Source organism: Antechinus flavipes, chromosome 1 (genome assembly GCF_016432865.1).
Source record: "Antechinus flavipes isolate AdamAnt ecotype Samford, QLD, Australia chromosome 1, AdamAnt_v2, whole genome shotgun sequence".
Classification (NCBI taxonomy): domain Eukaryota; kingdom Metazoa; phylum Chordata; class Mammalia; order Dasyuromorphia; family Dasyuridae; genus Antechinus; species Antechinus flavipes.
Window position 1 is genome coordinate 146,439,641 of NC_067398.1, and position 16,818 is coordinate 146,456,458.

Below are 16,818 nucleotides of genomic sequence, written 5' to 3' on the forward strand. Positions count from 1 at the left end.
TTTTTTTTTTTTGCACCTGTAGAAGAAGCTACTGCTTTTGAAAGCTTTTTGTAATCTCTGAATGACCAATTTTCTTAAGTCATTATTCCCAGTTCTTGGATTAATTTTCTTTAAAAACCTCTTTAATAAAGTATCTGTTCATACTCTTAACCTGAAATGTATAGAAGCTGAAAAACTGTTATTAAGACAGATGGTTTCTGGATGCTCATGTGAAAGCTAAAAATCCCACTTAAGGACTAATTCTAGTTTTAAGTAATTAGAACATTGGCAAAGAAATTTTCTGATTATATACATGACTCCTTTATAAGACCCATTTTAACAAGATTACATAATGATATTCTCATATTGAAAATTATATTTTAAAATTGTAGTTCTTTGATTATATTTTTACATACTTTCATAGAGCTATTTTTCACTTTAAACTATTAAATTTAAATTATAAGCAGATTATTAACCATTTTATGTTCTGCATATAATCATGGGTAATCAAGACAGCATCATATAAGTCATTAATATCTTGATGCAGGTTTTTGTCCAGAAATATTAAGAAGTTGAAGTTGTGTAAGAAGATTTTAAAACTATGGATCTCATTTTGAGTTTAAAAATACTATCAGTTTTTTAATTAGTTATGTCTTCATTTAATTAATAGCAGAAAGAATAAGCCTTTTCATTATTAAATAACTTAGGAGAATTATCTTTTTTTTTGGTAAAAGAAAAAATGTTGCTGTGGTACTGCTATGGTATTTGTTCATTTTTTAATTGGATGTGTTTTAGGATGCAAGAAGAAACAAATTGAGGGAAAGAACTTCATAAAATCTAACCTCACTATAGCTAGAGATTAAAATGTGAATTGGAAGGGGTATTTAGATTTAAATGAAAGCTTTGTAACTCACCTCTTTTGCTTTCTTAGACTTAAGTATCCTCCTAGAAAATGAAGTGGTTAGATTTTTTCATTCAGGTGTGTGTGTGTGTGTGTGTGTGTGTGTGTGTGTGTGCGCGCGCGCGTGTGTGTGTGTGTATGTGTGTAAACTGAATGAAAAATAAATTAAAAATAAATGAATAATTGTTTAGATAATAGAATGAATGATTAGCTAAATCCAAAAAAAATAGGAATTATACTTATTGCACCCAGTAGAAGTTAAGAAGTTCAATTTAATTTTGCTGGAGCACCCTATACAAGGGTGTAGCATAAGATTAAAAAACTAAAAAGATACAATGTCATAAATTATAAAAGATTTTCAGGCCAGCAAATTTTTGAAGAGATGAAAAACATGACCAAATAATATAAAGAAGAATTTTTTTTTCAGTTAGTAGTGTGAAGAAGAGGGTAAAAATGAAGGCAGGTAGACCTGATAGAAGACTTTGTAATCGTCTAATCATGTGGTCGTGGTGTTTATACTATAGTAATCCAGAAAAACAGACCTATATGAATGACTTTGCACAGGTAGAACCAATAAGACTTGGAAACTAATTGGGTATGGGAAGTATGGGTAAAGTGGACATTGTTTGCACTAAGACATGAAACATGGAAAATTGGGTAATGTAATTAACAGAGAAAAGAAAGAATGGAATAGGTTTTGTGGGAAAATAAGGAGCTTTGCCTTTTATTTGCTTTGTTTTGGTAGATTGAGTTTGAGATGCCAGATATACATTGAAATTGGAATGTCTGCAGACTAGAAATTTTGGTCTGGAGATTAAAAAGAGAGGTCGCAGTTTGATGTACTCTGTTGGGAAAATAACATACATAGGAAATTATATATAAAATATGTTCAGCATAATTGATAAGAGGGCAAAGACTACAACTAGGAAAAGAAAGATTCGTTTTCTTTGGCAATTGACATCTGAACTGAGCTTTCATTGAAATTAGAAATTATGTGAGGTTAACTGACATTAAACTATGAAATCATAGAATCATAAATTTAGAGGTAGAAGGTACTTTGAGGCTATCAGATCCATTATCAGATATGAGGTAGCTAAAATCTAAAAGATTGAATGAATTTGTCCCAGATTGCCCTGACAGGGTGAATCTTGTTCTGTTATGGAGAGCAATAAAACGTCATGTGCTGGAACAATTTGGCTAGAAAGTAGGATGCAGAAAGGAAAGTAATGTGAAATAAGTCTGTAAAAGTGGACTTGAATCCAGATTGTGACGGACTTTAAGGTCTTGTTTTATCCCTTTAATAGGGAATTATTAGAGTTCTTGATGTAGGGGACTGATATAGCCTGTGTTTTAGGAATATCTTTTTGGCATCCTTGTAGAGAAAATGAATTAAAATATTTAGAGATTTATAGAGGCTGAGGGAAGAGTTCAGGTAAAAGATGATAAGGAACTCAATTAGAGTGGTTATTGTGTAAGTAAAGAAAAAGATTACCAAGGCAACTGCTGGAGACCCAGAAAGTTTCAGTACTGCCAAATTTTCTCAAGTCAGAGGTAAAAGATTAATTCCTTTCAAGCAAGTCTTGCCTCCTGCTGGCTTTGCTAGCTGTGATTATCCCTACATCTTCATAAGAAGAGAAATCAAGAAATGGAAATTTTTTTCTTTGTGGTGCACGTATTATTCAGAAATTTCTGACTTACTGGAATTTTCACTAAACACTCTAATCACCTTGCAGTTTTAAAGCATAATTCTCACTAATAAATGCCAGATATCCCTTTTTAGTGATATCTCATATGTTGGCATTGTACTGATTATTGGTATGACATTTTTCTAGATGTAGTGAAGTTATGTGACCGCTATACATGCAAACCTCACATAGAAACCAGATATTTGACTTGTTTTGAGTGGAATTCTAAATGAGTTCTATATTATTTTAAATCACATATTAATGGCATAAAGTCTGTTGGGACAATATTTTTTATGTGATGATTTTCCAGAAAAGAATCAGTGGAACTATTATGAATATTGTTTTCTATTGCTTTTACAATTAGAGGTCATGTAGGTTTCTTTGGCAATGGGGGAAACCTTTTATTCCCCATAGGAAATTTGCAACTAGTGCTAAATCAATTACATTCATAATGGTATAAAATTTAATTTTTTTATGATTGCAATTATAAAATAAAAAATCCTGAATTATGAATTAACTGATTTATCAGTTTAGTTGCATCAGACTTTTGAAATTTTGCATAGTAAATGTTTTTCTTTTTTTTCTTTTCTTTTTTTTTTTTTTTTTTTTGGCTGAGGCAATTTGGTTAAGTGCCTCACTCAGGGTCACACAGCTAGGAAGTGTTAAATGTGTGAGGTCAAATTTGAACTCAGGCCCTCCTGACTTCAGGGCTGGTGCTCTATCCACTGTGCCACCTAGCTGCCCTTTCTATTGCTTTTACAGTTAAGATGGATCTTTTCTTGTGGCAGCAGGTGTGTATGGTGGACTTATTATTACCATATATGAAATTTTGTGATTCTCATTAAATCAATATCTGTGTGTGTGTGTGTGTGTGTGTGTGTGTGTGTATACACTTACAGAATAGGATTTATTATTCTAATTATGAAATGAAAATTCTTAATGTAGTAGGAATAGCCACTTCCTAATTTGTTAGATACATCAGACATTGACATTAATTTTGCATAGTTAATACTTTTGAGTTAGCTATTTAAAAACATTTAAATTTGATTTTGTGTCCATATTTTACATTCTTAGCTGCATGTTGATGTCTCATTTTGAAGAGCCCAAAGTAGCAGAGGATGAAGAGCCACCCACAGAACAGGACAAGAGAAAGAAAATGGTGAGTTATGACAAGTCCTTTCCAAATATAATAAATATTCTAATACAATTTCTCTTTTTTGGGGAGTGGGGTAGGGGACAGTTTGGTGTTTATCCAAAGGACTAATATGCTGCTGGTGTTAAAAGCAAGAATCCTTTTTCCAAATGTAATTGTAATTATGACTTTTTAATATAGTAGACCCTCTTGAGAATTCAAAACTTTGTAAAATCTAGAGTTGTTCAAAAGTAGTATGAGCTGTTTCAAGAGAGTGCATTTTCTTTTACAGTAGGCCTTTAAACAAAAGCTGAATGAACATTTGCTCAGAGTTATAGGGAAAGTTCAAATAAGATTTAGACTAAATGATCTCTGAAGTTGCTTCCAAGTCTGAGTTTCCAGTGTTTTGGACTTTTTATAATGAATATTTAGGAATTGTCTTCACAAATTTATTGAAATAATTGATTTTCCCTATTTTCACATTTTCCTTCTAAGTCATTTTTTTCCTGAAGTGCATCAGAAATACTTTTTATATGTCTTGAAATAAAGCATTCCTAATTTATTTTTGCTTCATTATGAAATTCGGTGAAAAGCAAAGAAAAAAGAAGTGACTATAATTATGACTTGTAAAAACCAATGTTAAAACATTTCTTATATCTCTTTGACAGAACCAGATGTGCCTTTTCATATATGGTCATTGTGTTGACTTCTTTTTTTGGATCATGCTTTTACTGAGCATTGGTGTGTTGTTGGGTAGTAATACACATGAAAAAAGAATGTCAATAATAGATTTTCCAAAAGTGCATAGAGGAAAGGAAATGCATAAGGATGTAGAAATTTGTTACTACTTTGTTAAATGTATATCTATATTTCTTTATTTAAAAAAAATAACAAAAGTTTGGAATTTCTTGTACAGTCAGTCCTCCATTTTTATTTTGAAATGTTTGTGATTGTCAAAGGTTATTTAGTTTGCAATGAAAAAGTACATGAAACAATAAGATTGTAGTAACAATTATATCATTTGTAGTCTGCAGTCTGCAATATAAATTTGAAATTCAAATTTATATAAAATAGTAAGTGAAATATATATTTAGTTTGAATTTTTAGGATCTTACTAGTTACTATTTATATCATAATCTTTGTTCATTTGAATTGGTATACATTCACTCTAACGGCTTCAATCCTCAACCAATATCCTGTATTAGATTTTTGCCATCACCTAATATCTAAGAATTTATTTTAGTCTATTCTGCCCTATTGCCTTTTTGTTTGGGATTTTATTCTTCACACTTTTTTTTTTAATTTCTCCTCAAAACACTGTACTCTTATGAACTATTCAGTTGTTAATATACTTGAAGAAATATGTATACACTGACAATAATACTTGCCCTGCCTTAAAATAAGATCATCATATTGAAACCAGATATGAATTTACCTGAACTATATTGCCTCCATTACTTAGAATGAAACTTTTTGGGGCACTTTGCTGTTCTCTTTTCTCTATGTAGTGCTAAGCATACCAGTAGTGTCCTAGAAAGACATATGAAGATGCAAAACATCTAAGTAAATGTTGTTTGAAATTGAAATCTCTAAGTAAATACTTGATATTCTGTTCATTGTACAATCAGCAGTCTCCTGAGGTGGTTCTCAGTTTGTTTTAACCAATGTGCATACTCTTAAGTAGAGTTCATTAGAATTAGAATTCAACTGTTATAAACTATGATATTTAAATCTGTTTTTCATATTATCTATTATATTATCTATTCCAGTAATATCATCTGGAGGTTTGTATTTAATTATTTGAATTTTAATCAATCTTAAATTTTACTTTAATCAAAATATCTTTATGTAAAACAGTGGAATAATATATTTTGAAAAATATTAATTGGATTATATATTTTTCATTCATTTTTCTCAATATGATTTATGGCTTTTACTCTTAAAAGTTATTTATCATTATCATTATAGTTAAGGCTAATTAGCACTCATAGAACAACCCTATTTTTTTAAGGTACTAATTTTTAAATCCAAAAAGATTTAGTCTTTTGATATAGATTCTCATTAAGAACAGTAAATCATGTATTCAGAGCTTAAAGGCTATATAACATATGAAAGGTAACATAGCAAATTTTTTGAGCGAATTTAACTAGAGATATACTGTTTATAACTTTTGTAACTTTAAACACACAAAATTAATTATATAGTTCATACTGTTTATAACTTTTGTAACTTTAAACACACAAAATTAATTATATAGTTCATGTCTTCAGGGTTTTCTGCATTAATTATGTATCATTCTTCACTAAAAACTTTATAATCGTGCACCAATTTGGTTTATTTTTATTTTTCATTGTCACTCTTATATTGTGACATGTTTAAGAATAGAAGGTTTTGTTTTTTTTTAAAGATAATCTAAACGTGGCTTATGTTGTTGTTTCAAAGGAAAAATATAAGTATAAATGTTTACTGGCAGGTAGAAATAAATTAAAGCAAAAAGTCAATATTAAAACTTTTTTTCATTAAAAGGTATTTGCTGGTAGTCACAAAGTATGCCTCCTCTTCTCCCAAAATAGTGTTGTAATATGTAATATAAACTCTAAAAAACTACCTTTGACTATATAGTTACTGCTTGGCCATCTGTTCCATTGAAGGGGAGCACAGTTGGTGAAAATCTAGAATTGTGGGAAATTGACTCAGCCATTTAGAAAATATATTATATACTTACATTTGATCATGGGTGTGTCTGACAATGTGAACATACATAAAATTTTAAACTTATAAGAAAAGCAACAATTTAAAAGTTCCCATCAAAAAGAATAAGAAACCCATGGATTTCTTATCACTTTAAAATATCTCAGCCATTAAAATGTACATTGTGAAGGCCAGGGCTATCTTTTCCTTTCAGTATCTTACCTAAAGTACACTTAAAGTGTACTTTAGCATTTATCATAGAGATCAGCAATATAAGAATCTAATTAATATTTGTAGAATGACTGAGAAAAACACAGCTGATCATATATTTGCACCAAATTAATTTGATAGGTAAGAATCGTTGTGGATTACATTACTCGTGCTACTTATAGGATTGTCACATTGCTTTATGTGAATGTCAGCAGTATGGAGATATTGTTGACAGTAGCATAGCTAAGCCTCAATGTCTTTAGGAACCCTATTCGATTCCATCTTCTGATATATAGTTAGCTACATTTTCCCCGTGACTCTAAAAAATTTCTTAAAATCACAAGTTGAAGAATAGTGGCTAACTTCCCATATTAGAAGATAATTTGTTATCAGGAACTCTCTATGAGATGAAATTGCAAGTCTAGTTTAAAAAAAAATTTAAAAAAAAATTTCAATTGATGATAGGAATGATATTTCAGATATGTGCTGAGTTTTCAAAAGAAGCCAAATTAGGATTGTATTTTTTAACCTAGTTTTGAATGTAATTGTAAAACTCAGCATAATAAGTATATATGTAATTTGCAATTCTAACTTATTTTGTTCTTTTTTATTACCATATTTCCATGAAACTATGAGAAGCATGAAATTTAATTACTTTAATAGTTATTTTAAGCTATCTGCTAACTTACTTTATTATTTAATATTGTTTTTCTAACATTAAAAATCTTTAAAAGCCTTCTACATAGTTACATCTTTTCATCAGAGATAGCATACTTGAATTTTTTTTTTAATAACTATTAACAAACAAATGTCCATAAACATGTATGGACCTCTAAGAGTGGACAAAGAGTTATCATGAAGCCAGGAAGACCTGAACACAGAATCCAGTGTTACCCACTTACTATGTGATCCTGTTTGCCTCATTTTCCTCATCTATAAAATGAATATGATAACAGCACCTTCTTTGTAGTAGTATTGTTGTGAGGATCAAATAAGATAATTGTGTGTTTTTTTTTAACTGCTTACTGATTTTTTATTATATAGGGATAATGAACAGGGTAGAGCGAGAGAATGAGAAATATTAATTAATAACAATATTTCTTTAAGTATTGGATATTTTTTCATTTGTGGATATTTATATAAGATCTCTCCTACATGATCACATCTATTACCAGGAAAACAAAAATTAACAGGAAGATTGCTGTTACTTTTGATAGAAGTGACATCTGCTTTAAAGTTAAATGTTATATGTGAATATTGTTTCATATCATAAAAATAGAAATGTTATCATACTATTTATGCTGCAAAGGCCATTCTGTGGTATTAAAATTTAGTAACTTTTTGGGTATAACCCCAAATTGTTTTCCATGATCATAGTTCCACCCATAGTGCATTAACATGCCTTTCTTCCCATAGCACATGATCCCCAATATTTACCAGTTTTTACACTGCCAGTTTGATGTATGTGGGGATTTTTTTTTTTTGTTGTTGTTATTTCTATTCTTATCATTAGATTTGGAGCATTTTGTCATGTAGTTAGCAATGGCTTGAATTTTTTCCTAAGAAAATTGCTTGTCTATGTTGATATACCATTTTGTATATAGGAAAGGAAATGCATTAGGGTGCAGAAATGTTTTTTTTTTTCTTATTATATATTGTCTTATTTTCATGTGATATTTATTTACTGATTGCTTCTAAGCTTAAAGCAAAATCACCTTGGTGCACGGCACAGCAACTTCTTTGATGCAATACCTGTGTTGGATGGATCTGTGTGTCATTGTCTCCTATGCCTCAGAATCTATTCCAGAGTTGTTCAAGGAGATCTTGTGAGTGTGCTTGTGTGCTTGCCTTGTTTGAATTTTTTGTAAAATAGTCTTTTAGGCAAACCTACATTTAGCATTCCAACAGTGTGGCCAGCCATTGGAGTTTCATTCTCTGCAGTAGAATCTGAATGCTTGGCAGTTTAGCTTGAGAAAGAACTTTGGTTTCACTTAGACTTGCTACTTTGTAATAGCTTTTTATTTTTCCAAATACACACAAAGATAATTTTCAACAGTGACCTTTGTAAAACCTTATGTTCCAAAATTTTCTTCCTCCCTCTCCCCTCTCCTTCTGCTATACAGCAAGCAATCCATTACAGGTTAAACACGTACAATTCTTCTAAACATATTTTCATGTTTTATCATATTGCACAAGAAAGACCAGATCAAAAGCAAAAGGAAGCAAACAACAAAAGGTGAAAATATCATATGCTAATCCATATTAAGTCTCCATAGTTCTCTCTCTGAATGTGGATGGCTCTTTCCATCACAAGTCTATTACAATTGCCCTGAATCAACTCATCATTGAAAAGAGCCAAGTCCATCACAGTTGATCATCACTTATGCTGTATACAATGTTTTTTTGGTCCTGCTCACTTCACTTAGCATATACCATAAGTTATTCAATTATACTTCAATTGATAGCCATCCATTCAATTACCAGATCTTTTTTTGCACAGGACATTTTCCCTTTTTTAGGATCTCTTTGGGATGCAGACCCAGTAGAGGGATACTGCTGGATCAAAAGGTATGCAGAGTTTTATAGCTCTTTCAACATAATACCAAATTGCTCTGCAGAATGGTTGAATCAGTTCACAATTTCACTAACAGTGTATTAGTGTCCCAGTTTTCCCACATGCCCTCTAACATTTATCATTATTTTTTTCTGTGATACTTAGCCAAACTGAGAAGTATAAAGTGGTACCTCTGAGTTATCTTAATTTGCATTCTTTAATCAATAGAGAACATTTTTTCATATGCCTAGAAATGGCTTTAGTTTTTGTGTCTAAAAATTGTTCCTATCCTTTTTACCATTTATCATTTGGGGAATGGCTTGTTTTCTCATAAATTTGAGTCAGTTCTTTAGATTTTTTGTTCTTCCAGGTGAGCTTTGATATTTTTTCTAGCTTTATAAAGTAATATCCTGGCAGTTGATTGGCATGGCACTAAATAAGTGGATTAATTTAGGTAGAATTGTCGTTTTTGTTATATTAGTTCAAACAATCTATGAGCACTTGATATTCTTCCAATTGTTTAGATCTAACTTTATTTGTGTGGAAAGTGTTTTGTAATTATGTTGATATAGTTCTTGACTTTGTCTTGGCAGGTAGACTTCAAAAAATGTTTTATATTATCTACAGTTATTTTAAATGGTATTTCTCTTTCTGTCTGTTGCTACTAGACTTGGTAACATACAGCAGTGCTGATGATTTATGTGGGTTTATTTTATATCTTGTAACCTTGCTAATGTTAATTGTTTCTAGTATTTTTTAATGATTTTCTAAGATTCTCTTAAGTATACCATCATCATCTACAAAGAATGATTTTTTTTCCTTATTATCTCCTCTAATTTCTTCATTTTCTTTTTCTTCTTATTGCTAAAGCTAACATTTCTGGTACAGTGTTGAATTGTAATCATGATAATGGAAAACTTTTTCATCCCTGAGCTTATTGGGAATATGTCTAGCTTCTCCTCATTACAGATAATGTGTGCTGATGGTTTTAGATAGATGCTACTTAACATTTTAATGAAAACTCCATTTACTCCTGTGCTTTCTAGTCTTTTTAATAGAAGGGATGTTGTATTTTCCCAAATGCTCTTTCTCCATCTATTGATATGATCATTTGATTTCTATTAGTTTGGTTATTTGATATGGTCATTAATGCTGATAGTTTTCCTAATATTGAAACAGCTTTGCATTCCTGGTATAAATCCTACTTGCTCTTAGTGTATTATCCTACTGATATATTTGCTGTGATCTCTTTGCTTATGTTAAATAAAATAAAATAAATTTAAAAGTTTTTTGCATCAATATCCATTAGGAAATTGGTCTATAATTTTCTTTCTCTGTTTTGATCCTTCCTGGTTTAGCTATCAGCACCATATCTGAGTCATAAAAGGTAGTTGGTAGGATTCCTCCTATTTTTCCAAATAGTTTATATAGTATTGGGATTAATTGTTCGTTAAATGTTTGGTAGAATTTACTTGTAAATCCATCTGGTCCTGGAAATTTTTTCTTCGGGAATTCCTTAATGCCTTGTTCAGTTTTTTTTTTCTCTAAAATTACTTTTAACTAATTTATTTCCCCACTTGTTAATTTGGGCAATCTATATTTTTATAAGTATTCATCCATTTTACTTAGATTATCAGATTTATTGACATAAAATTGGCAAAATAGTTCTAATTACTGCTTTAATTTCCTCTTAATGCGTGGTAAGTTCACCCTTTTCATTTTTGATACTGGTAATTTGGTTTTCTTCTTTCCTCTTCTAATCCAATTAACTAATGGTTAATAACCCCTTTTTTTGTTGTTGTTGTTTTTTCCATAAAATCAACTCTTAACTTTTATTAGTTCAATAGTTTTTTTACTTTCAATTTTACTTCTCTTTCCTTTGATTTTCTTCTAATTTGGTATTTAATTGGGAGTTTTCATTTGTTGTTCTAGCTTTTTTAGTTGCATGCCCAATTCATTGATTTCCTTTTTCTCTGTTTTAATCATGCAAGCATCTAAAGATATAAAATTTTCTCTAAGAACTGCTTTGACTGCATCCCATAAGTATCTCATTATTGCCATTTTCTTGGATGAAATTATTGCTCATTTCTATTATTTGTTGTTTGACCCACTCATTCTTTAGGATTAGATTATTTAATTTTAAATTGGTTTTTAGCCCGTCTTTGCATGGTTCTTTGACCAATGTAATTTTTACTGCATCATGATTTGGAAAGGTTGCATTTGCAATTTCTGTCTTTCTGCATTGGATTGTGAGATACATGATCAGTTTTTTGTGTAGGTGCCATGTACTGCTGAGAAAAAGGTGTATTCCTTTCTATGCTCATTCAGTTTTTTCCAAAGATCTATCATACCTAAGTCTTCTAAAATTCTATTCATCTCCTTAATTTCTTTTTTATTTATTTTTGTGGCTAGATTTATCTAGTTCTGATAAAGAAAGGCTGAGATTTCTCACTGTGGTTTTGCTATCTGTTTCTTCTTGCGACTCACTTAACTTCTCTAAGAATGTGGATGCTATACTACTTGGTGCATTAGTATTGATAAAACTTATTTATCTATGGTAACTTTTAGCAAAATGTAGTTTCCTTCCTTATCTCTTTTAATTAGATTTATTTTTGGTTTTGCTTGATCTGACAGGATCAGGATCACTAACTTCAACTGAAGTATAATAGATTCTGCTCCTATTTTTTACCTTTATTCTGCATGTATCTCTCTGCTTCAGATTGGTTTCTTGTAAAAAAGATATTGTAGGATTCTGGCTTTTAATCCATTCTCCTTCCCTCTCCCCCCATCTGAGGCAATTGGGGTTAAATGACTTGTTCAGGGTCACACAGCTAGGAAGTATTAAGTGTCTGAGATCAGATTTGAACTCAGGTCCTCCTGACTTCAGGGCTGGTGCTCTATCCACTGCACCTACCTGCCCCAATTCACTTCCACTTTATGGGAAAGTTCATCCCATTCACATTCACAGTTAAGGTTAACTCTGTATTTTCTGCCATCCTATTTTTCCCAAATTGGATTTTTTTTTTCTTTCACCCTTTTCCTTCTCTCCAGTGTTTTGCTTCTGACCACCACCTTTCTCAGTCTGCCCTACTTTTTTCAACCCTTTGTCTTTCTTATTCCTTTCCTCTTCTATTTCTGTTCTCCTTTCCTTTCTCTTCCTACTTCCCTATAGGATGAGACAAATTTCTACACCAAACTACCTATGTATGTTATTTCTTCTCTCAGCCATCTTGGCTCCATCTCCCCCAAGGCTACCATTTCTTTTTATTTTTCTACATTTGAAAAGATATACTTTATTCCCTACTTCTTGTCCACTATGTCTCAGAGGAAATGTGGAAAGCTTCCTTCATCATTTCCTCTGAAGTAAAGATTGGTCACTGGGTAGAGCAAAGAGCTAGGAAGTCTTTCAGTATTCTTTTCCTTTACATTATTTTGGTTATCCTGGGAATTATTCTCTTAGTTCATTCAGCTTTTCTTCAGTTTACCACATTTATTATTAATTATAAAATGCTAATTTTCTGTCACTATACCATACTACCATTAGTTCAGCCTTTCACTGATCTTTGAACACCCACTTTCTGTCCAGTTCTTTCAGGGCTACTATTTCAATGTGATGGTTTTTAGGGCACCTTTTCTAGCCCTTGTCTTATACTAGTAGGGGAATAGTGTGGTGCTTCAAGAAGTCTGTTCAGACATCCCAGAGCTTTTGAGCCGATGGCCTGCCCATATGGGCAAGGGTTTTCACTACAGGTCCCTGCATTTGTATACCTGCTACTTCATCACTTGCTTGGTGCCACGAGACCTAGTAAAATGTTATGGGTGATGTCTTGATTATCACATAAACTGGATTTAAGTGAGGCAAAGTCATTGGCTTCACTCTCCCACAAAGTCATCAAAGTCCAGTGACAAAGCCAAAGTCAGGACTACTAGTATAACCTGAAATACTGTGCATAATCTTGGCATCTTCAGTATCTAAACAAACCCGAAGAACTCTGTAGCAGCTATTTCAGCTGCTTTCATGGCTTTTGGAACAAATTATTTTCAACTGCCCATTCTATTGTAGGAAGTTTTCCTATGCTTGGTTAGACATCCCCCCATTTCATTGAAAAGTTTCACCCCTCAGTTATCCTCAATCTGTTTTAGTCCATTTACTAAAATAGTTTAAAATATTGAGCTATTAAATATTAATAGCTATTTAAGTATCTAGTGTCCTGAAATAGCTAATCTGCCAAAATACATTGTCCTTTCCTTTTGTTTTGTCAAGATAGTTGAATGTGTAAGGAGGGGGAAGGGATGAATGCGCTAAATGAATGCCCTGTGAATGCCAGCTATTATTGTAACTACTCTTTTTCTTCTTTTCCAGGTAGTTCAATCAGTTTCCTCACCTGAGATCCCTTCCAACTTTAAATCTATGATTTATGATCATTTGTACCTTTGTTTCATATAATTATGTTACATAGGAAAATTAATCTTTCTCCTTTTACTTTTTCCCTTTATTTACCATTTGTATATAGACAGAATATTTAGTATTAAGTGAATAGATGAGAGCATAGGGCAGATTTGGTGAAGGGGGCATTTAGCACAAATAATGAATCCCCTGAAAATGAAAATATTTAGATTCACACTGTTTGAAATTATAAGTAGTAAATATATGTAAAATATGGCAATAGGTTTTAGTCCAGTGGAAGTATTCGGTATGAACCTGAAGATACTAATCAGAACCTATTTGTAATTGAATTGAATGCTGAACATTGCCGTCTAGAAGAAAGTTTAGATTGGAATGTGATAAGATTTGGCAGTGAAATACACCACATAGACTTTTAGTTGAATAAAAATATTATGATTTTATTATTCCTTTAAGTTACAAATGTACCAAAAACATATTCAAGAGCCTTAGGACCCCACATGTATTCTGCCTTTGAAGTTTCTTCCCACCTACCAGTAGGCAAATTAAAAATAACAGCAGGAGAATCAATTTTTCCTAATTATCACTAATTATTCAGTTCCTACTAGTTACATCTTTTGAAACTTTTATTTCTCTCCATCTATTTTATAAGCCATGTTTTTATATTAGCTCAGTACTTGAGAAAAGCACTGAAGATAATTTCAAAGAAATTACATCATCTAGCTTTTTATTCTTCTATTTTGTAATTGTGCTTTGACTATTACTCATTACCTGCCAAGTAATTGGAAATGAATGTCTTTGTTGTATATAAACTAGTACAGGCTTATTAATAATTATATGTGGCATAACATTATTATTCCTGCAAGGTGACATTTGTGTTGAACTTTGATGGAAGACAGGAATCTAGGAAGCATAGCATTATAAGTTTGGGGATTAGTCAGTGTAAAGACAGAGAAGTGAAATAAAGTGTAACAGTATCATAGTGCTTATAGAAGAATATTAAGTATAAGGAAAGGCAGGGAAGAGCCAGGTATTGATGAGTTATGAATGCCAACAGAGCATTTTGTATTGAATCTTAGAAGTAATAAGGAGCCACTGGAATTTTTTGAATAGAAGAATTACATGATTAAATCTTTGTGATAGGAAAAACACTTTAGCAACTATCTAAAGGATAGAATGAAGCTGAAGAGATTTGACACAGGAAGATGAATTTAGGGTGTCATAGGGCAATGGGGACCTAAACTTGGGTAAGTGGCTTTATGAGTGAAGATAATATGATATATATGAAAGATATTGTGAAAATAGAAGTGAAAAGATTTCACAACTGATTGGGTGTATGGGGTGAGTTTGCAGTTAAGGATGATTCTGAGATTGCAGGCAGATAGTTTGGTATCTTTGTGACCCTAGACAAGATAATAACTTTTTTGGACCTGAGTTTCCTCATCTATACAAAGAAAGAATTGTACTGGTTGGCCTCTGAGATCCCTTTCAGCTCTAGACCTATGATTAGGAAGATGATGATGGCCTCAAAAAAAAATAGCCGAGTTCAAATAAAGGGAAATGTCTTGTATTCCTCTTAATTTATTATTATGATTCCAAAATTGAAACTCCACTACTTATTTTTTTCATTGAGAAGACTTCACTTCACCCTCCCCTTTTGCATACATTAATTTTATTTGAAAAAAAAGGAAGAAAATAGATAACGAGAGAAGAAATACAAAACAAAATGAAGCATAACAAAAGAAAACATTATCATATGCTCAGCAGAACATGAGGAAGGATTCAAAATATGACAACAAATTACAAAATCAAAAAAGTGTATATATTAGTAGAAGAAATGATATTCATGAATGTCCTTTCTCCCCCTCCCCCCCCCCCCCCCCCATAATTATAACTTTTATTGACAGAACCCATGCCTGGGTAATTTTTTACATTATCCCTTGCACTCACTTCTGATGAACGTCCGTTTTTTTATTTACTTTTTTGTAAATTGTTCTTTGGTTCTCTCATGCTTACCTATTTTACTTTATTTTTCCCCTCTTTCATCCGCTTCCTAACTCCAAGTATGCTACAGTTAAGATATGTCTATGTGTACATATGTAGATAAATATACACATCTATACATATCCCCACATACATACACGTCTTGCCTATCCCTGTTGACTCTTTAATTAAATTCTACTTTATAACTTCTCTTGCTATTACTTAATCTTCCCCCAGCCCAGATCCCTCCCTTGTCTTCTTCCCTAACCCTTTGCTTCCCCATCTGCCTATCTCTCCCCCCTTATTTCTTTAAAGATTTTGGAGAATGCTATACCCTTCATGGTATATTTATAGTGTTGCCTATTGAACCCATGCCCAATGTGAATAAGTTTTCAGAACTATGAGTCCGTCCTTCCGCCTTGAATGCCTCTGTGTCTATTTTTCCTCTGCACTTCATTTGTATAACATGATTACAATTTTTACCCTGACTCTTGAGTTGCCCTATTATTGCTATGAATCTTAAATAATATACATTTCCCATGTTAAAAGAAAAAAAAGTTTGTCCTATATTAAGTTCCTTAAGATTGATTTTTCATATGTTAAATATTCTGTTATGTTCAGGTTTGGTTGACAGAAAGTCCTGAAAATATACAAATTTGTTGAAGGTCTATTTTTTTTTATTCAAAATTATAGATAATTTTGCTGGATAGGATATTTTTTAGGCAAAGGCCTAGTTCTTTTGATTATCAATAGATATGATTCCATAACCTGCAGTCTTTTATTGTAGCTGCTAAGTCTTGAACAATTCTAATTGTAGTTCCAGCATATCTGAATTGTTTTTTTCTTTTCTTGCAAAATTTTCTCTTTGTTCTGGGGTTTCTAAGTTTGTGTTTTCCACAAAGAATCTTTTTGAGGTAGTAATTGGTGAATTTTTTCTATTACTACTTTCTCCTCATGTTCTGTTACCCCAGTACATTTTTCTTGGATTATTTCCCTGCACTGTGTCAAAGTTCTCTTTTTGATCACAACTTTCTGGCAGTCCAATTATACTTAGGTTTTCTTTTCTTGATCTGTTCTCCAGATCTGCCATTTTTCTTATGTTTCACATTCTGCTCTATTTTCTTTCTTTATAATCTGTTTTATTATTTCTTTTTCTCTTATAGCTTCACTGGCTTCCCCTTGCCCAGTTCTATTTTTCAAAGAATTATTTTCATCTTTGAGACTGTGTTCCTCCTTTTCTAATTGGTTAACTTTTTTTTTTTCTTAAACTTCTTGTTT

The 16,818-nt window shown here is 31.7% G+C and overlaps 1 protein-coding gene across 1 annotated transcript in view; it reads left to right on the plus strand.

Moving 5' to 3' along the window:
* Positions 1 to 16,818, plus strand: part of IPO11 (importin 11) — a 200,506-nt gene that overhangs the window by 167,649 nt on the left and 16,039 nt on the right. Inside the window, exon 29 of the mRNA XM_051991179.1 lies at positions 3,640 to 3,724. Within this exon, the coding sequence (XP_051847139.1) occupies positions 3,640 to 3,724 (85 nt within the window). The remainder of the gene's footprint in view (positions 1 to 3,639; positions 3,725 to 16,818) is intronic.